This window comes from Anguilla anguilla, chromosome 10 (genome assembly GCF_013347855.1).
Source record: "Anguilla anguilla isolate fAngAng1 chromosome 10, fAngAng1.pri, whole genome shotgun sequence".
NCBI lineage: Eukaryota > Metazoa > Chordata > Actinopteri > Anguilliformes > Anguillidae > Anguilla > Anguilla anguilla.
This window is the reverse complement of record NC_049210.1, coordinates 30,560,230-30,584,317: the sequence shown is the minus strand read 5'-3', so window position 1 is coordinate 30,584,317 and position 24,088 is coordinate 30,560,230. Positions and strand designations below refer to the sequence as shown.

Here is a 24,088-nt window from a genome sequence, read left to right as displayed (position 1 = left end):
GCTGAGATCGTGCAACACAAGTCAGTCTCCCAACTCACAATAATGCTTATAGTGGAACACCATCCACGTAACATCTACCTTTGAGGTGTATAGCTAAAGTTACTGCACTGCTATTATTTATGATGTTACAGTCGCAACAGTGCAGCACTCATTGTAAAATGAATCAAGAACTACAGTTGCACAAAAATAAAAGTTTGTGGACCCTTGGAATGACCTGGATCTCTCTGATATTATCACAATAATAGACAAACACATCCTGCTTAAACTAATAACACACAATCAGTTTCACTTTTCATGTCTTTATGGAACACATTCTGAACATTCAGGGTTCAGGCAGGAGAAAAAAAAAGGATGTGACCGCTTGTTTCTAGTAACTGGTTGGACCTCTTCAGCAGCAACAACCTACAACAAATGTTTGCCAATCCTATGTCCGCACAATGGTTAGGAGGAATTTTAGACCATACCTCCTTACAAAACTGCTTCAGTTCATTTCTTGGATTTCTTCAAGACCCATCTTCAGATCATGCCACAACATCTCGACTGGGTTAAGGTCTGGACTTTGACTTGACCATTCCATTACATGAATTTCTCTGTTTAAACCATTCATTGATTTATTCAAGTTTTGGGACAATGTCGTGTGGCATCACCCAATTTCTATTAAGCTTCAGGTGACGGACCAATACCCTGACATTTTCCTGTTAAGTTTCTTGATACAATTTTGAATTCTTTGTTCCCACAATGATTGCAAGCTGTTCAAGCCCTGAGGCAAAAAAGCAGCCCCAAACCATGATGCTCCCTCCACCGTGCTTCACAGTTGGCATGAGGTTTTATTGTTGGTGAACAGTGCTTTTTCCCTCCAAACATAGTGTTGTGCATTTCTGGAAAGAAGTTCAACTTTTGCCTCCATCCATCTATAGAACATGGTCCCAGAAGCACTGTGGAACATCCATCTTTTGCAAACCTGAGACATGCAGCAATGTTTTTTTTGGAGAGTAGCAGTTTCCTCTGTGGTGACCTCTCATGAATACCATTCTTGTTTGGAGTTTTTCTTATATAGGACATATAAACATACTTTAGGCAAGCTCAAGAGATTTATGCAGGTCCTTTGTTGTTACCCTAGAGTTATTTTTGATTTCCTTCAGCATTGCATGCTACACTCTTGATGTGATCTTTGCAAGATGCCCACTCCTAGGGAGAGTAGTAACTGTACAGAATTGCCTCCATTTGTGGACAACTTGTCTTATTGTGGATTGATGAAGACCCGGGCCTTTAGAAATACTTCTGTAGCATTTTCCATATTTTATGCAGCTCTACAGTTCTTCTAAGGTCCTTTGAAAATTATTTTGAGCAGGGCATGGTTGACATGAACAGATGTTTCTTCAGAAGAGCAGACTCTGTGAGTGACCAAACTTTGTATGCCTTTTTATAGGGCAGGGCACCTCCAACCCACTCCTCCAATCTCATCTCATTGATTGCAACGCCTGACTCCAATTAGCTTTTGGTGAAGTCATTAGCCTAGAGCTTCACATACTTTTTCCAACCTATACTGAATGTTTAAATGATGCATTCGCATTCAGTATTGACAAGAAGTACAATTATTTGTTTGTTATTAGTTTAAGCAGATTGTTTCTGTGTTTGTATAATTGTGATGAAGATCATTCCACATTTAATTAATAATTAATGCAGAAATCCAAGCAACTCCAAAGTGTTCACAAACTTTTTTCTTGCAATTGCATATGTGAGGGGCAGTATAGTGCAGGAGAGATGGAATGGACTGGCTACACTTTCTAACTAGAGTCAGAGCCCGGGAGCTGAATTTGAAGGAGACTGATGATATTGAAAAACGCAAGGATGCCCTTCAAATGAGTGAATAGACAAAGTGCTTTTCAAGTCGAATAGTGTGGGGTTTCTGGTCAACTGCCATTTCAGTCTTTTATAATTTGTTTTCAATTTGAGTGAGCAAAGATGCCATGTTGTAACGGTAAGACCTGATCAAGAAATTTCAGTTAACTTAATCCACATGCACTGTTTCTTAAAAATATGCATCAGATCATTTCCAAGCTCCAAAACTATAAGTAGGATGGGTGAGGGTGTGTTTAGTAAATGATCTTTCTAATCTTAAAAATTGCTTACTGCAGATAAGCCCACTGCAGACGGGCATACTATGGTTACATTTTTATGATACCCACATTAGAGCAATCTTGGCAATTGTGTGTTTTTTGTCATCTTGGTGTCCTAGATTTGAGAGTACCTACACATTGCTCCCTGTAACTTTTCAGTATTTGAGGACAGTAAAAATCAAGGTAGTAACAGGTGTATTTTATTGTAAGATGATTAGACTGTTAGTTAGCTATTATGGTTAAACTCTGTGCAGTTTTTGACTGTAGTAATACTTGCTATATAGCTAGGCGGCTAGTGATCTCCTTGCCCTTTGATCAAGTAAGGAAATCTGTAATATAATAACATGCAACTTGTATATGCCGAATGAGATGCTTTTTCCATAAGATAAAGTTATTGCGTCCTTCAGTACAAAAAACCAGTACTATGCTGTTGCATGTAAAACTCCTTGTCTTACATAGGCTGTGCAATAGACTTTGCTATTCACTAACAATTGCACACATACCTCTCCCCTACCCTAGTATTGCGTATTACCCCCCCCCCCATGTTCAACAAGAACAGTGGCACCCTTAGGTAAATATATAATTGATAAATAACTACAAATTAAGCATTTTCTAAGATAAATTAAAATAATATGAAAAATATAATTTTATAAACCAAACACATAATGTCTTCATATTTAGTTAAGAAAGTTAAGAGTAAGAACTTTTAAGACATGTTGCAGATGTTTGGCCTACAGTACGGCCCTTGGCTCACTCATCCGAAAGCTAAAATAAGTGCTAAAATAGTAGTATGTATATGAAGACAATGCTACCAACAATATACACATGAAGAGTTTTGGGGGCCCCAAAACTGAGCTTTGCTTGGGCCCCAAAAATGTATAAATCCACCACTGAGCGCTTTACCGTTTGCGTGTGGCCAACTGTGCAGTGCAGTGCTTCTCACAACGACTGGGTCCACCTTGCCCCCTGCTGGATTGTCCACGTATTGCTGGCCTTGCACCAGGGCATTGTAGCACTCGGCGCACGCGTCGCTGCTGTCCGCCCACAGCTTATCAGCCATCCAGTTCTGCAGCAGCGCCTCCTGGCGGCCGCGGCAGGAACAGGAAGGTGTCCGCTGGAGGGAGGCGAGCAAGGAGATGGGCCGGGAGCACTGCTCCTGCAGGAGCACCAGCACGTCGGCGGAGGGATCGGCGATGGGGGCCGTCCTGCGGCAGAGAGCCAAGCGCCGCTCCGCCGCCTGCCCCACCTCCGAACCCCGGCCGAAGATGTCCAGCTCGTCCTCTAGGAACAGGCCGGTGCCGTGGGCCAGCCGGCGGTTGACGATGGCGCTGAAGCCGCACATGCAGCGGTACTGGTCCTCGCGGCTGGAGTCGGGGATGTACAGGCCCACGTCTGCGCCCTTCACATTCATGTTGCAGGCGCAGATGCAGCAGCTGTCGAAGTTGCGGTCTTTGAAGACATCCAGCACCGAGTCGGAGAGGAGCAGAACGGCGTACAGGCTGTGGGCTTCGGGAAGGGCGGGCGGGGCAAGGGGCTCTACGGAGCTCAGGCCAAGCCGGCTGGTGGTGGGGGTGGAGGATGCCGGCGAGCTAAGCTCGGTGCCGTCTTGCTTGACGGACCCCTGCCCACTCCCTGTCACTCCTGTTCCCCTGGGGGTCCGGGGGGTCCGAGGAGTGGGCACAGAGAAGCGGGGGGTGGCAGGAGAAGTAGAGGGCAGTACACCACCCCCACCGGTGTTGCCCGTTGAAGCGGCACTGTGGACGGCGACCGGTGTGCCCATCTGAGGGGTACTCATCTGGGCATAGTCCTGGTCTAGCAGGCTGTTGACACTTGGCACATTTCTAGGAGGATAGCACATGTTTAAACTTCACATCAGCATTCACTGAATCACAAACAACGCACGGTTTGTCACATTAACATTTCAGTGCATGACCCCGTTGACAAAGTGAATACAACCATTTAATAAAATATAGCCTGATATTCTTTAAAAAATATAAAAATATGTGACTAGTGCAACTACATGTGCATTGCAGCTAATAAAGTGCAAATGACAGGTACAAGCATTAAATTTGACTGGTGTGAATGTCCATGGAATATGCTTTTGTTTTTCTTTTTTACATTTTTTAAAAATTTCATAACCCACCTCAACCCCTCCCAAGACTCAACAGGGGGAACTTCTGTAAAGAACACTTACATGTAACCATCCCGGGTGAAGGGTAACTGAGGGGGGAGATGCAGTTGCTCCATCTTGGGGGGAAGGGCCCAGGATGGCCGATAGTAACAGTTGTCTGGAATCCTCAGGGGGGGCAAGTATTGACTAGGCAGGGCTCGAAGTGGAGCAAACATGGAGCAGCCAATGTGTGGTTGAACAGCAGGAACACGATACACAAATGAGAAGTCCTGGGGTGGGCGGAGACAATAGTTTGGGTGCAGTCCAAAAAAGTTAATTCTACTTCATAATAACAAATACATTTGAAAATGAAAAACAGCACATGTGTAGGTGTAATTCATCTTGTCCACCAAGCAGGGTTTAGGGTAAATTTAATTTGCATTTCACAAAATGAACTGATATTCAATTCATGAATCAACAAATGCCTATTATATTCAATGAGGATGTTTCAATTCATTTTGTGCACTGGCTAAACTGGAAATCGAATTGACCCCAACTCTGCCAGCAAGGTGTTGGTCTCTGGTGTTTTAAGTCAAAACAAGTTTCTAAACATGTGACTGAACAAATTAGAACGACCTGATAGAGTGGCTTTAAACATATGCTTGTTAAAGGATAACTTTGGTATTCTTCGCCATGGACCCATTTTTCTGAACTATTTTCACCACGCTGACCGGTAATGCTAATCATTTTTTCACAAGCTCATTTGCGTAGCCTCATTAAACTGCATTGCAATGCAGAGTGGATCAGTTCTTAGGGTGACCAAAGTTCAAGAAAGATGACAAAATTATTATGAATCCTGATCAGCTTGGTAGAATTAGTTCAGAAACATGGGTCCAAGTAAAAAGTAAAAAAAGTTATCCTTTAAAGAGGTTTTTGCTGTATAAAACCTGCTAGACGTTGCTGAGCTCCCTAAATTACCTATCTATTTTGGCAAAGTGTACACAGCGACAAGCAAATGGTAAATGGACTGTATTTATATAGCGCTTTTATCAAAAGCACTTTACAATTGGTGCCTCTCATTCACCCATTCACACACATACTCACACACACCAACGGTGAAAGGCTGCCATGCAAGGTACCAATCAGCTCGTTGGGAGCAATTAGGAGTTAGGTGTCTTGCTCAGGGACACTTCGACATGCCCAGGGCGAGGGATCGAACCAGCAACCCTCCGACTGCCAGACAACCGCTCTTACCTCCTGAGCTATGTCGCCCCCGAAATAGCAGTCCCAAATAGCCCCCTCACCTTGACGTTCTCTGCCTTTGGGCTGGCCATGCCCTCTTCCACCTCCATTCTGAATTCAGTGAGCTGGGAGGTGACCAGGGGCCCCAGAGAATGGTCTGTGTTGGCTGCAGGGGTCGGGGGCTCCTGGCTGAGCGTGTCTCGGTAAGTCATGACAGGAGAGAAAGCCAGGTGCTGCTCAAGGGAGGGCGGAGTGGGGAACATGCGCTGGAGATCTGCAACTGCTGAGAGGAGAAAGCACTCCATCAGCCACATTTATGAATTACCAGGGGCAAAAAGCACATGAGCATGAAAAAACTCCAACTTACTTGGAGGATATGGCACGGCAGTCCTGCCATCCTTTCCCAGGGGCCGATCTTCGGCCCCAACAGGAGGGGCCTTGGGTGTTTGCTGATGAAGAGCCATTGCCTGAAAAAAAAAAGTCAGGCAAAACACTAAATACACCTGAATTTGGTCATCTATAGTTCTAAATATTTCATTAATGGCAGGCAATGTTTTCATATATAAATATGCTGTTTGATTCCAGTATACACTTCTTTTATCATTGCAAGTCACTCTGCCAACTGCCAGTCATGTAATTTAATGCAAAGTAATGTCAGGTATGCATTAGATCAGGTTAGTAATGAGAGGAACCTGTATGGACTCAGTGTTGGTAAAACATTTTCTGCTGGTAAAATCCTTGGTGTCACTAAAAAAAAAAAACTAAAAAAAAAAAACTCTTTTTTTAATTACTTGCTCCCAGGAAGACCTGAGTCTACCCCAATAGCAGGTCTCCTCATCTACACCCCATGTCCATTCATGGCTCTTTCACTTTTCTTTCCCTCGGCTAATACATGCTCTATACGTGTCGTGCAGTAGCAATTGCAAATCCTTCCCTGTTGCACATCATAGTTTTCTATCACTAACCAGTGCCAATATACTGTAGGTCAACTGATGAACTGGGCTGCCTACTCAGCTCTCATCCCAAGGCATACCAGCCCATATTTCTTGGTGACTTATTTAATATATAAAGGCCCCCCAATGTTACTCAATGCAACCAACAAACAAGGCTGTCAATTTAACTATCTGCATGAGAAACTGCGGCATAAGTTGTGTTGATGTTGTCTTGGTGTAACAGGCGGTGTTTTTTTTCATTCTGTTGTAAGTGAGAGATGGCCAGTGGAGAGAAAGGGGCATTAAAGGGAATAAACAAGTGGCTCGGAAAGTGTTTATTATTTTTAATTATGGCATGGTATCATGTAACATACTCAATGTATATATATTTCACTGAAGACCCTGTGTAATCAAAGTCGAGTTCAATCTAGAGACTAAGATTGCCACTGCAAATGGTAATTTTGTGTTATGCGTCAAGATCACTGTCTTGTTGGAGCTCATGATTTTATTTAAGTTTCCAAGAGCACCAGGGCCCATAGATGCAAAACAAATACATAAAAGTAATGAGCCACCAACATATTTCACTGTAGGTATGACATCCTTTTAAACTTAAGTGTCCTTCTTCACTAGGGTACATGGCCATTAAGCTCAATTTTGGTCTCAGCTCATCATAACATCTGGTTATAATTGACATTCCAGTGCCATTTTGCAAGGTCCAGATGCTTATTTTGTTGACTGCCCTCAATTGAGGACCTCAATATAAACCTTACTGGTGTAGAGATGGTGTATTTGCGTCCCTGAGAGGCAACAAAAATGTGTAGATCTCCAGTTGTGGCCCTTGGATTTTTCTTTATATCCCAAACCATCTGCCTCACTGTGCAAAGGGGCAAGATGCACATGTAATCACCACCAGGCAAGCTTACCACTGTTGCAGTGGTTTTAAACTTCTGAATTATTGACCTAATAGAAGAAAGTGGTATCTTAATTTTTTATTTGTTTGTAATCTACAGCTCATTCAGAATGCTGCTGCCTGTCTTGTCTTCAGTTGTCTAAAGTTCTCGCATGTTGAGGTCACTCCTCTGGCTGCCGATTTCCGCCAAGGTCAGGTTAAAAGACCTGGCTCTGGTCTACACTGCAGCCAACAGGACAGCCCCTTCCTGCCTATATGACATAATTACACCCTATACTCCAGCTTGACCAATCCGCTCTGCTGCAGCTGAGTGACTTGCACTTCCTAACTATCTGTGTGAAAGATTTTCCCTCGTCCCAACCACAAAGCTTCTCCACCCTTGCTCCGTAGTGGTGGAATGAACTCCCAATTCCTCTACGAATCACTCAGTCACTGCCCATTTTCCGCTGTGGTCTGAGGACACCTCTCTTCAGACTGTACCTCGACTAACTCTAACACTACTCTGCAGGGCTACCCCCAATCGAATATCATTTATACGTAACACTTGTATCTTCATCTTAATATCATAGCTCTTTATCATATCTCTTGTAATCATGCTTCACTTTTAGTTTATTACTTGCCATAACATTACCAATGATTACTGTGTGAACTAGACATGATGCTCACAGCTATGAATACTTTATGAGAATTGAACCTTTTCTGACCTGTGTCCTGTAATTGTTCTGATCTTCTGTATGCATTCATTGTACGTCGCTTTGGATAAAAGAGTCTGCCAAATAAAAATAATATAATACAACCACCTCCTGTGAAGGTCAAGAACTCTATGTCTTGCTTCATTTGAGAGTTCTTTGCCTCTGCCCATGGTGATGGATGACACGTGGATTTTACATGAGTATTACCTAATTTTTATACCCTAGTGAAACTACAATTGGAGGCCACAACACAGTTTCTTCAGGTGGGGTTTAACTTGAAAATGTGGCTTGTAAATGCAGGTTTATTTTTGTTTGAAAAAATATGACTTTTAAAGCAAAATCTTTTTTTCTGGGCAAATATATTAAAATAATTTTCCCATTATTTGTCTTTTCTACATTAACCAGGCTTCTTTACTTATCTTTATCAAGAGAGTGAATATTTTTTGGAGGCCACTGTACAGTACATTATTTCATACATTAGAATGAATAGAATTAGAATACTTGTTGCTTTTGGTATAAAGCATGTTTGTAAAAATGAGAACAGACAGTTCACCCTCCTGTTATATTTTTTAAGTTATTCAGACAAGGGAAAGCAGAGATGGATACAGATTTCACTGTACAGAATGTGCTGTACAGGGGAATTGATCCTACAGCCTCCTAGGAGAATTTGTATGTGGGTTGAGAGCAGTGCTGTAGTGCTAAAAAAATAAAAAATAAACTCTGGGCCTGCACATTTTCCAGCTGTTTACACAGCACTGCAAAAACAAGCTGACCCTCTTTTAAGATTGACAGTTCAGTTACTATTCACCTCATGGCTAGCATCAATTCCTTCTGGATATGAAAACCTGTGGTGGTTGGCAAAATGTGACCGTTGTTGTAGTTTCAATATAGCAGCTTGTTAGCAACTTATTTTCTTAAAGCACATAACAGCGTCAAAATTCATGGTTGAGATATTTATGGATGAAATTTATGTCATAGAACAAAACATGAAACTCTCTTAAGCTTACAATAACCACATACCTTGAAAAATATATTTTCTGCAGAAATCAAAAAACCTATGGGAAAATCCTAACTCACTTCCAGGTTTTAGGACAACAAACTGTACCACACCTATAGCACATTTATTCCCTCGTTCTTTCACACCATAGTCACAGATCATGAAAGGAAGAACAGTATCTAGCAAGCTAGCATACTAGCTTAGCCAACAAGCTAGGACTACCATCGTAACTTCCTCTATGAACTGTGGGAAAATTGATTTAATTATTCATAATGTGTCTTTCTATATTGAAATAAAAGTCCAGTTGAATGGAAAATACACATTGTGATGGTTCTTAGCTGTTGGCTGTTTCAATGTTTGGTAGTTAGTTTTTAATTAATGAATTTATCAATTTATTAATTAAATTATTTTTTATTTGCTCCACCTCATGAATAAACAGCATTCACATGTGATTACCCTCCAATACAGCCCTGGTTGAGAGTCTCCTCAAGCACTTTTAAAAAACATTTTTGGCATTCACACGGATTTATATGGCAAAACACAACAAACTGGTTAGAATAGTATAAACCATTTGCAGATCCTGAAAGTTTTGTAGTATTTTACAAAGTTGATTGTTGTTAGCCACCATTAAATGTGCTTTTGGTTTAGTTCTAACTTGCGCTCACTTACCCCTAGTTCATCTTCATCTGAGTTGTCAAAGATGTTCTCCAGGTCAGAGATGAGGACCACTAGATCTGTCTCCCTGGTCAGGGGTGGGTTGGCCTTGGCTGCCGCACCATCCTGTTGAGATTCCTCTGTATAAGAGAAAGAGATCATTCATAATGAGGACACAAAGGCCCAATTCAAAATGCAAAGAACTATTAAAGGGTCCATGTGAGTTAAAAAATGTCACCAGATTTTGGTGCTGTGCTGAAAATGGACATGGCATCTTTCCCATCAGGTACTGCTCCAGAGCTACTTGTGGTTATGGTGTCTCCCTAATAAAAGAGGAAGAAAAATAATGAGACTGTCACCAAAAGAGCTGCTCTGCAGTTCCACCGAAATAGTTTCCAAACTATCATTCTTCATCAAATTGCAGGTCCCCAGTATAAACACATGTTCATATGAAAGTAATTAAAAGAGAAACAATATTCTATTGATGTATTTTATATATACTCTTCAAATGGAAAACATTCTAGCTGTGCACACCAGGGACTATACTTTTGGAACAGCAAGTAAGGCTGACCCTCTTGGAATAGTGGCCTAATAGTGGCTTAATATTAAAGCCCCTATATGCCAGAATTGTAAATAGTATGCGTGAAATTCCACCTCTTTGCTAAAATGTTAAAGAAAAGGCGAGGTACCTTAATTTTCCTTCCAGGCTCCCTCTGCTGCCCCTTAAGTCTCTTGGAAGTAGAGAAGCTGTACTCAAATTCCCCTTCTTTGAAGGCATAGGGATCATCGCTGGAGTCGGTCAACCCCTCTGCCCCTGGTTGTTGCAGGAGGCCCAGAGTGCGAATGTGTTCTTTCACCCTCTCCTCTGAGATCTTGAAGCGTTTGTGGGTTTGCATGAACAGCCTGATAGGGAGAAGACTCAATCAGGCACTCACATCCACATGTAAATAGTAGTCCAGAGTTGATGACTTGATTTAGTTTCCAAGTTTCCATGTGCATGTGTGTGTGTGAGGAATTGGCTTCTCTTACCTCTTCAATGTAGCCCCCTCATTGGTCGCCTCGGCCTTATTCTCCACTCGATCACTCTGTAGCTCTGGGGGCCGGAATTCAGGATTCACCATGCTAGGGGCCTTGTAACCCTTCCACCACCCACCCGCAGCCTCCACGGGAGGGAGGGATGCCATGTACAGTGCCGTCTCACTGGGCTCTGATAACCGTGGACCCATGGGTATCTCTGGACAAGGTGGCAGACCTATGGGGGGCTCCAGCAACTCATGTTCCTGTACCCGCGGGTGAGGGCTTAGAGTGGGGGGCAAAGGGGAGACAGGAGATTGGATGGGCGACTCTGGGGGTTTTTCACTTGTAGGGTGGGGCTTGGGATACTTGCAGGTAGGCAACACATCTAGAGGGGTCTCCAGCACCACTAGTCCCAGTTTCTGGGCCCCAGCAGACTCTGGCTCAATGCAAGCCTCCGGATCCACAGAAAGTCTGTGATGGAAGGGTATCATGGCTGGTCTTTTGGGCTGCTTGTCTGGCTTTTCAGCTGCTTTGTGCTTTGGTGGGGCTGGCGGGGGTAGTGAGGGTGTGACCATGGTTGCAGCATTGCCACCAAGCTGGGGGTTTGAAGCGGGGCGGCCTGCCACATTTGTCTGTCGCTGCTGCTTGTGCTGCTTTAACCTTGTTGGGAAAGAAAACCAGAGAAACAGTTTGCAGTTCATATTTTGAATATATTAGGTGTGGAATGGTATATTTATGCATACCGAACCATTCAGTATGGGACCTTCAATTCAGTACGCACTGTGAACCATACAATTACAGTCTCGCGTATCGTACAAGCAGAACTTTTTTTTTCTTCTGCTTCACAGGGGTATCATCTTGCAGTAAGGCCAGATTCAAGGGATTTCTAATAAAACTGCAATAGTTTTCATTACTCAATGATGGCTTCCACTATAAAATTCTTGAAACCAGCTCAAACAAGCCAAACAAATAGTTGTGCCAAGATAATCCTCGTGGTGTACAAAATTTTATAACACCTGGGTGAATGAGGGACAAACCAAACATATGCAAAGCACTGGCTACAACACAGGGTTGGCTGATCCATTAATTAAGCAGATAAGATCCCAGCAAATATAGAGACATGTAAATATTCTGGAACTGCCTGGGTGCCTATAATTATGGCTCGCACGGCAGCAAGAGGTGACCAGCATTACTTTACCAGCAGGGTGGCCATTGGGCGCATTTTGCTAAAATATTGAACAACACCGCTCAATCCCCTGATGCTCACAAACAGCAATGTCTAATGTGATGTCAGCATGGACACAGAAAACTTGGCAGAACATGTGCAAAGGGAAACATGGATGTAAGCACAAGCTCCTGAACAGTGGTGTCTGTACCTTCATTTGATGAACAAAAAAAAAAAAGCAGCCATGAGATGAGTTCACTGCAAATTTAAACCTGGAGGGTGAGCAGCCAGTTTGATGGAAAAACAGTAGTGGCTCATCGTCCTACTAGCCCTATCCACTGTGGCCCCCTAATGGTGGGATATTGATATCACAATGTTTTCATAGCAGCGCTATTCAGAGCAGGCCGCAGTGCCTGTAGTACTTGCTCCAACCATGCACTACACCATCTGTTTCACAAATTATTTTACCACCTTAGTTCAGGAAGCAGGGGCGACTGCTGAGTTGAAAACTGATGGGGTGGAGAACTTTCACAAAATACTAAATCTGCAATCAAATATAGGCAGTTCTCCTGGATTAGGCCATTTGGTAAGTAATAATCATTTTTGTTTGCGTTGTAAAATTTAGCACATTTTACCAACTTATTTAAAATTGTGGATACATGTACTCTTCGTTCTCCATAACCAAACTCAAAGAATATTAATGAGATCTGCAATGCACAGATTTAGTCATTTAAATGTTCTAGCAGGTTTTGTAGCCTTCATTGAAGGTTGTGCTGAAAGCAAACACGGCAGTTATCTTTTTTCGTGATGTGTATTTACTGATTAAAATGAATTTTTCTAAATTGAATTTATTACTTAATCTCCCTGAAATTATATGAAGAAAGAAGTTGTGTATTTACCTGCCAATTGATTATTCAGATTATTGGCACACTTAAAAATGAATAAAAACAGGTTGAAACCAATTATCTGTTTAGAAGGAAAGTTTCTGTCCTGTCTATTTTCAGCTCATCTACTGCCACCATCAGGACATAAGCTCATCAGTGAAATCTGGTAGTGTAGTGCATGGTTGGAGCACATACTTGCAGACACTGTGGCTTGCAGGACGTGTAATTCAGTCGCACTGATATTTTTGAGGGCTAAAGTCCGTTCATTGGCTAAAGTAAGTAGGGGTACGTGATTTCACGTGCTTATGTTTTTTGGTTCACATCTGCATGTCTCTACTGTTCTTGGCCAAATTAGTAGGTATCATTAAAAGGAGACTGTACGTAAAGTTCAATAAGTCATGCCCAAATTATAGACAAATAGGAGAATATCCTATAAGAGATTCAATGCCACATACAGTAATGTCACATAAATGGTGTCCTGCTGTTTCCTTGTCAAAGTCGCAGTCTAAAATAAATTAGTTGTTTGGTATTGGGTAGTTGCGCATATAAAACCTTCCTCTCCACCCACTCCGCCACTCTTTGCCTCTCCAGTGAGGCATTATTCTGAATACAGTTTTGATGAGTTACGAGATTTAAACGATGGCAGGAGGAAAACTTCTAACTTAATACAACTCACATTTAGTAGCCAAAGGGGGCCCGAAAAAAGAGAATTCAATGTAATCCAGGTAACCCCACACATGGATCGATTTCAAACTCAAACCTTGGATTTGACAAAAAGCAGTGCATGTCTGTCCATGACCTCGAAGAACAAAAATGCAGTTTGGACTTATTGTACCTGGAGCAGCTGCAAGATGCTCTCTCTGCCGGGTCAATGAAGTCCCATGCTGGTGCCCTGTTTGGCATCTCCTCCTCTGGGGTCATAATGCCGGACAGACTGTGCCTGCAGACAAACAGGGTCGGGGGGGTGGGGGGGGGGGGGGGGGTGGTCACTAACCTCTGCCATCAATAATAACACTTCTATTGCCTGCTCTGACCAGTTGTGTCCGGAGGCATTGACATATCTGGATATCAACAGCTTACATGTGTTGCGTCTGGCTCAGGTAGCACTCTTTCCAGGCCTGGTGCACCACCTGGCTAGTCAGTTTCTTCCCAGAATGCTTTGGGCTAGGGCTGGTGGCCACCATGCCACTCTCCTGTCCAGGGATGCTTGAGACTAAAGTTTGGAAACCGCTGTCACCTAATACAGCAGGATGCAATCAACAGGACAAGATATTAAGAATGGCAAACCATCACAAACTATGAGAAAGGTACACTATGTCTTATCTATATTTCTCATTAATTTATGAAGAGCTAGACTAGGGCTAGGAATATTTTGGGGGTTACCTGTACAGGGCTGCTCAGGTGATGAGGGAGGAGTGAGTGGAATGCTGCAGTTGGAGGGGTCCCTGCTAATCCCTTGGGCCCCAGGAGCCAAAGGGACCTGCTCCATTGGCAGGTCACTCTGGGCAATGAGCACAAAGGCTGCTGGGTATATCATTCTCACACCACCTACAAGGAAAAACAGGCTGTCACACTCACACTTTGACAAAGATTGCAGGATAGCCCTTTCCTGCCACACAGACAACCATTGTTCCAGACTTAAAAAGCGGCAACCCCCTCTTCCTGACCAGTACCAAAGGCTCATCTGCAGCACTGTCATCTTGATGAGTCCTTTATCATGCCAGAGGCCTGACTTGAATTAAATGGAATCGATGGAGTCAATGAGGCGATTAAAAGGTGCTTCTGATGGGTGCTTCTGAGCTTCCATTCTTTTTTACAACCCCAATCCATATGAATTATTTAGCAGAACCAGAAATCCCAAACACACGCATCTATTTTTGCCTGACTGCCTGTAATCAAAACTCTAAAATAACCTGAGGTTGAAAAGATTAACTGACTCACAGATAAGCTACAGATGTACGCACATGAATATAGACGGTTTTCCCAACTGATCACAGACATTTCACATATAAAAACATAGCAATTTGAGAGATAACATAATATTGACTTTTGAAGTTTACTGTGTGTCCCCCCACTGACCTGTTGTAAGTACCTGCCTCAGAACTAGATAACATACCAAATAATAGTGGCCATTGCTGAAGACTAAAAAATGAAGCAGCTCAATGCGAGCTTCGTAGTCGAAACCCAGGAGGAGATGAAGGGGTTCTCAGGGGCTTTTTCTGTACCTACGATGACCTCAACAGCCACGTGGCTGTGGGGGTCATAGCTGGGGTCTCCGTCCTGGCGCTCATCCTCTCGAAGCCTCAGCACTGTGGGGTAGAAGTGGCTCCACTCCTCCATCAGCTTGCGCACTGCAGGCTCACTCATCTTGTAGGCTTGGCCTGTCAAGGTCCCAGCCAATCCATAAGGGCTCAGGATCACTAGAATACACAAAGGGCTATGTTTACTAAGCATGCCAAGAATTATCATCAGTGCAACAAAATTTATTTTACCAACCAATTTATGAGATTTGGTTCATAAAAGCTTGCCTGGGTGTTAAGAAACAAATAAAAGCAGCTTTCGTCATCTATTTGGATGTTACCACTGCTCACTTCATGGCAACTTACGAAGTCGCTTGTGCATCAATGTTTACGTACAGTACAGTCTTTTTTCATTCATAAGGTGCTTCATAATCTGAGGATGTGGCTGGTCTCATGTTACCAATGGAAAGGTGTTTCCTTGATTAGCATTAGTATGTGCAAAAAAAACCTGTGTATGCACATTATAGGCATGTTAATTTACTGTTACAATTATTCTACATCTCTGATACAATCATAAGGACTACTATTATTATAACATCAGACTAAGTTATAAGTTATGAATGTAATTGAAACAACTAATAACTACTGACATGTCAAAGTTGGCTGAAGTAAAATCCGAAAACTGTTACATTTATGGAAACTCCCCAGTCTAACACGCTGACAATGTCTTCTCGTAAGATTGGCCATTCTGATCTTGTGCCAGAAAGAAGTTAACACATGCTTTTCACAGTTAAAAGTAACCTTTACTGCAAGGGCCACCAGCCATGATAAATCATCAGTAGAAGGTTAAATGCATTTCCATTCTCTCCTCCCATATTTTCAGTCTACCGTCGGAATGCCCTAAAACATACGTATATGCATTAACCTAAACAAGAAAATTGGTGGGGTGCCGCACTTCTCTTGTTTTATCAGTGCAAATCACCGGTGTGGCACCTTAGTAAATATGACAAAATCTGTCCCATGTTTGTCTTGTTAGCGTCCACAAAAGCCCCACAAATCCTTAGCAAACATTGCCCAAAGGCTGACAACTGAGTTAAGGTGTTATGGATCCGAGGGTCACAGAGTTGGACAACTAGATTCAGATGGGGGCCCATCTGAATTCATAAAGCATCAGAGAGTTGGAAAGTGTAATTGGATTTTGATGTGTCCTTTGTATATTTAACCCAGTAGGTCAACTGAGAACTCAATTCTCTGTTGCAGTGATTATGTGGTAAATCAAAAGTGGGCAGGAATGCAAGAGATTGTGTAGCCAATCAGACTTAGCGGGCAATTAGGTGGCCAGTTTTTGTGGGAATTCGGCCAGCCCAATCATGTTAACACTTCACTAACACTGCCACAGGATCATTAAAAACAACAGGAGCTTGTTTTAACATCTCATACAAAGGATGGCACCTTCTACAGTGCATTGTCCCATCAGAGGAGCATTTGAGCTCTGCTTGATCCACAGGGAACAGTGCCCCACTAGCACCACTTCAACTAGCAACCATGCTTTACCCATCCTAGTACTAAACATCTCCCATCCTAGTACTAAACAAGCCCACACCTGCTTAGCTTCCACAGCTAGCCATGATAAAGACACAGGGGGTATGACTGCTGGATGTGGTACTTTCCTGCAGAATTCCAGACATTGGTAGAGTCTGTGGTGTAAGCATGACATCCTGGCCACATACAATGACCCATAACCCTATTAAATGACTCTAAATTTGACTTGCATTTGGTTCTGAGGTAACATTATGAGAAAAGCATTAGCCACACAGCCTTAGAATATATTATTCCCAACAAAATAAATCGAAGTCGCACAAAAAAACAGGTATGGTCAGGTATGTCACACACAACCCTACTAGTAGCATTCACTGATAGTCATCATTTAGTCACAGAGGATACATGTCCATAACATTTTAAGAATGTTCTGAATATAAGCACAGAAATGCCAAATTTGTTGATCATTTTACAAAAAAATAAAGAATACCATTCTATATTGTTATATAGAATGTATTGTTTCTTGAAAGACTTAAAGATAATAGAAACTGGAGAAACATACATGTCAGCAATGTTTACTTTAACTACTAGGAAATAGTCTGGGAACCAAAAAATGTTAGCTGGATTAAATCTACTTGTCTAGTTCTGCTGTTGCTCTGAAGTGGTTCTCCTACCTCGCACAGGGGTGGAGGAGGTCTGGGCCAGGGTGATGTGATCCTCATTGACGCGGTAGGCTGGCTGGTGCTGAGCAATCTCCACACTGGTGCAAACATTGCTCTCTCCATGCAGGAAGAAGGTAAAGGCACAGGACAGGTGCTCACTGCAGACAGACACACAGACACACCAATAAAAATCTCTATTCGTGTAGATTCACCAAAATACAGTTTTCTGGCCTTAGACCAGCCTCATCAGAGTTTTGTTTTTTGCCTTTCATGAACATTTGCTAGAAATGGATAGATAGAAGTGAAACAAAAATGAATATATAATAGCGTATTCTTCAGACATAATGTAATAAAAAAATAAAATTAAAAAATGATAGAGTTGGTCCGAATATTAGACATGGGTAACACATGTTAGACTGTATTGTGTCTGTGGGAACAAGGACCTTACAACCTAGTAACAACAGGAGTGGCACATAAATATCACTCACTGTAGATAAAGACATAAAGACATATTTCACCTGCATATCACTCATTCAAACTTGCAAGTCTTATGTATGTATGTAATAGCACACTCCAGGACAATGTCGATAATTAATACATGGAGACGGGACAGTTAATTTTCTAAAGGTACTACCTCCTACTATGTCAGCAGCACCCTTTGATCTTGGCGTATATGAGAAACACGTGCATTCTGCCATGGAGTTATAACCAGCGTTCCTAAGCAGAATATCCCCAGACTAGGAGAACTTTACGAATGCCTGCCTGTGGTTCCATGGAAATCAGTTCTCTTGCATTTCCTGAGAAAGTTCTGCTTTACCAGTTACTCTGTGATCCATGGTGCTGTGTCCCTTAGCTTCCCACACGTATTACAAGGAAGTCCAGTTTCCTGGGGGAAAAGGACTCTTCTCATTGTTCCAATAGTCCATCTACTCCATGGTCCTGAATCCTGAAAGCCATTCAGGATGGGTAGCATTGCAAGTCCATTACCAGGTTATTACATGAGCATCTATGTTGTATCATTAGATATTGTCCTTTAAAAGCTGCTATAGGAACTACATGCATAGTGTAAGTCTACTCACTTAGCATATGTAAATACACAAAATTATAAAAACTGTTTTACTGATTTTATTTACTTGCACTTGCTGATATTGAATGTAAACTGAATGTAATTATATAGAAACACAGATGTGGTAAGAGTTATATTGAACCATGCTAACCATTATTTAAATTTGTTCTAATAATTTTCTGTGAGCCTAGGAAACAAAATAAAAAAGCAATGCGTTTATCTGTTTTCAACCAACTCGTTAGACAAATATGCAGTTCATATGCCATAGATAGACATATTATTTTATGATGGCTTATAAAAAATCACTGGATAAATATTGTTTTATAATGGGTGTAGTACCCTGAAAGAACAGAGAAAATAATTGAAAGCCTGCTATGCCCAGTAGAGGGTGCAATGCACACAATAAACAAAAGACTGAAGTTACATAAACATTCCTTGAGCTCAAACACACAAGCACAGACACACACACACACACACACACACACACACACACACACACACACACACACACACTATATCTAAAATGGAGATAAATGTAGCACACACACATAGACACAGACATATGCAGTGATGGCAGAGGCAGTGGTACACGTCATGCAAACCCACTGCATTTGCACTGACAAGGGAAAGAAATTCCGACCGGTCCCACGCTACCTCACCCTTGAATTATTTGCATGCTCACACAACAACAGACACAGACACACTTTTCTTGGCTAAACTACCACAGAAACCCATAACTATTAATAGTCTGGGGGGGTAGGGCCTTTAGGGGCTTCACTACATAACTCTATATTGCAGTTTCGCCTAGAATCCCTTCTTAAAAAAGAAATTTCACACATAAACAGCACCAGTCACCAGCTTCACCATCACAGCCACAATCTAAAAAAGCATGCTTCGTTATGGCTATGCGTATAAACGCACACAAACACTCAACACATACATACTGTGAGCTGGTGGAAAGTGGTCAGTGAGAGATTAGAGTAGTAAAAACAAACAAATCATGTTTTTATTCAACTTTGCTATTCCTATGTTCTCTGCAAATGACCCGCCTGCTGATTTCTCTACGCTTCAATTATGTCATTCTATTTTCCGAAAATACTTAAACATATAGGCAGTTCATGTTTTCAGGATTCAGCATGTAAATCATTTAGAACATGGAAAACTTTTTGTTCATCTTTTTTCCAACTTTCATATTTCCCAGTTTTTCATTCTGTGAATAGAAATAGTACACTGCCTTGCTGTCTCTTAGTATCAAATTCTGTCTCTTTTGCCATTTTTGAGTAAGTGAATTTCCAAGATTTTATGATACATAAATAAGGTCACACATGCTCTGAGAATGTATGATTAATGGGAAATAAATAAATGTAGCTGTCATGTACAGCAATCATTAGAATTGTTATAACAAGACCTCAAGACGGAGACCACATCTGGCCTTTAAGAGAAGTCTCATCCCACACATCCACACAAGGGAAGAGACATTTCTGAAACAAGTGATAGAAATGTTTGGCAATTTGATATTTATAAAATGACTGGCAGGGTAGTTGTAAAGAGGCTGTTCAAAAACTCTCCAAAATCCTCTTAATTTAAATCTTCAATTACGTGTACTACTGTATATTCAACATGTTTAACATTATTATCAGTCAAGTAGGTGGGACCAAACCAATAGAGATTATATAGTGGATCTGATTTGTCAAATTAGCATGAGTTATTTCTTTGTTTAAAAAAATAATAATAATTTGTCGGGATGGTGAGACATTAGCTGACCACTCTTTCAGTGTGGCTATGTGGCTTTCACACACCACACTGCTAAATATTTATTTAAGTTTTAAACCAATGAATCATCAAGAATCATAAACCAATGACAAACACAAGAATATTTTTTCTATATGTATGTAGGATATGTAGTATTTAGATTATGGCCTTAGAGAGGGAAACAGCGAATAAGAATGTGGCCTGACCACCCCATCACAAGCATCAAAGCAAATGTGATTGGGGCAATTTAAAATCCACTGATACCCTATTCTAGGCAGACAATCTCCTCACCTCCTCAGAAGAGACAAACCAGAAGACAGGACACCATATCGGGGGTCAGAGACCCTGCATAGCTACATGCCTAACATTTCAATTTTCCATGTCCTCTTTAAGTTTGAATTCAATCTTTAGGTAGGCCAGTTCTTGGCATAAATTAGTCTGACCCCCTCTTCCCTTCCCTCCTACACCTTAACTCGGTACCACCCAATCAGGGCAAAACGTCCTCAAGCCATGCTGGGTAAGGTATTTAAGATAGCCACAGGAAAAAGGTTGTTGTGTTGCTTTTGGTTTTGGAGCCTTGAAGAAGAAGAGTTTTTTTCTTTATATTTTGGTGGTGGTTCCTTCGTTGTGTGTTTTAGCTGGTTTACTTTCATCCTGTGTAGTTAATCCTTGCTTGTCCCACATGTAGCATTTAGTCCTTACATTCATTGATTAACTTAGTTTCAAGTAATTTAACTTTCTTTCCATCTGTCTTACCATTTTATCCTCTCTCATCAGCAGAGGCAGGTGTTTGTTTTATTGCCATTCTGGCATGTGATGGCAGGCACCCTCTCCACAAACAGAGTGAGAAAAATAGGGAATCAACAAACCTCTGCTGAACAGAGGAGACCCAAAACTTCTTCCATACGAAGTGCTTTGAATGAGGGATGGACTTTTGTCATCCTCAGCCAATCAGCATTCTTGTAACCAGTGCTCAGCTGTGTGTTTTGCCACAAGAATCTAGCATACAGGCACTGACATAGGCTAAGAAAATAGTACCGTAGGTATCCTGAAATTTTGGATGACTTGTATTCAGGGGTGGAACTTTAAAATCTTAGGCACCTGAGCAATAAATCAGAACTGAGCACTAAGGCCTGTCGTGTGAATGTAGCCTCACAATCTGTGGTAAAACGGTATACTGTTTGTAGTATAGTACAGTACAGTATAACAGTTTACAGTATACTGTAAGATAATCATTGTGTTGGAGGAAAATTGTAAGTTCTTCCAAAATTATTAATAATTGTTAGTGTTAATTCATTAGCCGGAGTCCTGTGATTGGAAGAAACCCATGACCCATAAGAACTCATAAGGACAGTGACATTTCAATATATATTTTGAACCGAATAATGTTTTAGCTGATAGCATAGGTTACTACAATTGTGTTAGATAAAGAACGTAAAAGCCTTGGAAAGCTGCCAGACATAAAATCAACAACCTGAACATAGCTACCCAAGGGAATTAATCTAATGGCAGAGGGTACATTTTAGTAGTATAACAACCCCTTAAAATTGTAAAGACCACCATAACTGAATTCTTAGCAACTGTAAATAAAAAAAATATATTTTAAAAATCTATAAATGGTGAACAGATTGTTTCCTCCAGTCACTGGAGCATGTGTGGTGTTTGTGTACATCAGCAGGCCACAGAGTATGCACTGGTATTAATAAAATAATATGGGGAGGAGATGGAGCCTTGCCAGGGAGCTGAAGGACTGAGGCTGAAGAGAAAGGGAGGTGGTGAATTATTCAGTGCTGCATATTCTCAGATTCCTGTGCGCCTAGTGCTGAGATCACAGCACGGTTTAATGGGCTAACTTCGAGCACAATTAATGCTTTTATGCAAACATCAATCACAAGTTTTGTAACAGGAGCCAGAGCTTGCGCACAGCCATCCCGTTTGTATTGTCCTAGGAGGACTGAGCGTGTATGTGTACACATTATAGCATAATTACCAGCATTATTTCACTCGGTGGGGTAATGCACATCGTCCTCAACACATTTAAAGTTCCACTCTCAGGCCATCCTGGAGCCAGTTGACTCTGCTGAAATTCACAAACATTTATTTTTTTACGTGTAAAGCTGCCCACCAAACCTTATTGGTACTTAAGTACTTAATGCTGTACACACCCTTGAGCGGATGCATAGCAGACACGTGGTAACAAAGGCATCACAGATATGCATATTCAGACCTAAGATGCACACTCATCTAACCCTGAACTGTGTGGTTCATCCTTGGTTGCAGTGAAAACAATTCAATTAGCTTGTCCTAACATACCCAACTGGAAAAAAATGAATTTGCCTGGAGTGTTCATCCTGTTTATAAAACCCATTATTCAGTGCTACAAAATTTAATTATAATACAGTAGGGCTCTCACATTTAGATTCAGTATTCAAATATATTTTCAATAGAAAGAATATAAACAGTAAAACAGTTGAAATTAATGTTCAAATATGTAATTGCATGTGTGTAGTAAAGTTCCCCATTTCAGTTCCATTCAGGATGTTACACTTTCAGTGAGCCGTATCTGTTCGTTTGGCTCGCTCAGTCATTCGTTCACTACTTCGGGAAAAATCTAAATGTTTCATCATTCGCTGTGTAATACTACTCTCAATACTCTCAAGTGTCCACGCAGTTCAATGTTGTTAACAGGTATATGGTTTTACGAGATTATGTAGTTTTGTGCAATCAGTGGTAGAATCTATTTTTGCCAATACTATATATATATATATATATATATACAGTCCCCTCCAAAAGTATTGGAACAGCAAGGTCAATTACTTTGTTTTTGCTATACACTGAAGACAATTTAGTTTGAGGTCAAAAGATGTACATGAGATGACAGATTCGAATTTCATATTTTATTTACTTTTGCCTGTGAAAACTGCATTTGTGTTATAAAAGATAAACTAACATGAAGACCAGAGAGCTGTCTTTGGGAGAAAAGCAAGCTTAGAAAAGAGGGGAAATCGATCAGAGCCATTGCACAAGCATTGGGGATAGCTTGTACGACAACTTGGAATGTCCTGAAAAAGAAAGAAACCGCTGGCGTACTGAGCAACAGATATCGAACAGGTCGACCAAGGAAAACAACAGCAGTTGATGACAGAAACATTGTGAAAGCTGTGAAGAAAAACCTCAAAACATCAGTCAGTGACATCACAAACAATCTCCACAGGACAGGGGTGAACGTATCTCAATCAACCGTTCGAAGAAGACTTAGAGAGCAGCAATATAGAGGCTATACCACAAGATGCAAACCACTCATCAGTAGTAAGAATCGGAAGACGAGATTACAATTTGCAAAGAAGTACAGAGAAGAGCCACAAAAGTTCTGGAACAAAGTTTTATGGACTGATGAGACCAAGATTAACCTCTACCAAAGTGATGGAAAGGCCAAAGTGTGGAGAAAGAAGGGATCTGCTCATGATCCAAAACATATAAGCTCATCTGTGAAGCACGGTGGAGGAACTGTCATGGCTTGGGCTTGCATGGCTGCTTCTGGAGTGGGCTCACTAATCTTTATTGATGATGTAACTCATGATGCAGGATGAAGCAGGATGAATTCAGGATGAATTCAGAAGTCTACAAAAACATTCTGTCTGCCAACTTACGGAGAAATGCGTCCAAACTAATTGGGAGGAACTTCATCATGCAGCAAGACAATGACCCAAAAGGCACTGCCAACACAACAAAGGATTTCATTAGGGAGGAAAAAGTGGAGGGTTTTAGACTGGCCAGACCTTAACCCAATTGAGCATGCATTTCACCTCCTGAAGAGGAGATTGAAGGGAAAAACCCCCCGAAACAAACAACAACTGAAAGAGACTGTAGCATCACAAAAGAAGAATGCAACAGTTTGGTGATGTCAATGGGTCGCAGGCTTGATGCAGTTATTGCAAGCAAGAGATATGCTACCAAATATTGAGTGTTATTTGCTTTCATTTACTTAAATACTCTCTGTTCCAATACTTTTGCTCACCTAAAAATTGGGTGGTCTGATACGTTCTAAGTAGTTTAACACATCTAGGTGTAAATACCAGGAAATAAAAGCTGAAATTCTGAACTCT

At 41.4% G+C, this 24,088-nt stretch overlaps 1 protein-coding gene across 2 annotated transcripts in view; it reads right to left on the bottom strand.

Moving 5' to 3' along the window:
• The window catches only part of LOC118237086 (mediator of RNA polymerase II transcription subunit 13-like), a 147,356-nt gene that overhangs the window by 24,511 nt on the left and 98,757 nt on the right, over nt 1–24,088 (bottom strand). The window contains exons 5-17 of one of the 2 annotated variants that reach the window (XM_035435512.1): nt 17,177–17,322; nt 14,949–15,143; nt 14,107–14,271; nt 13,804–13,960; nt 13,559–13,663; nt 10,687–11,334; nt 10,347–10,560; nt 9,896–9,980; nt 9,673–9,797; nt 5,840–5,939; nt 5,535–5,755; nt 4,315–4,520; nt 3,024–3,961 (exon numbers count right to left, since the gene is read on the bottom strand). In XM_035435512.1, the coding sequence (XP_035291403.1) occupies nt 3,024–3,961; nt 4,315–4,520; nt 5,535–5,755; nt 5,840–5,939; nt 9,673–9,797; nt 9,896–9,980; nt 10,347–10,560; nt 10,687–11,334; nt 13,559–13,663; nt 13,804–13,960; nt 14,107–14,271; nt 14,949–15,143; nt 17,177–17,322 (3,305 nt within the window). The remainder of the gene's footprint in view (nt 1–3,023; nt 3,962–4,314; nt 4,521–5,534; nt 5,756–5,839; nt 5,940–9,672; nt 9,798–9,895; nt 9,981–10,346; nt 10,561–10,686; nt 11,335–13,558; nt 13,664–13,803; nt 13,961–14,106; nt 14,272–14,948; nt 15,144–17,176; nt 17,323–24,088) is intronic. The other variant, XM_035435513.1, reaches the window with a different exon arrangement.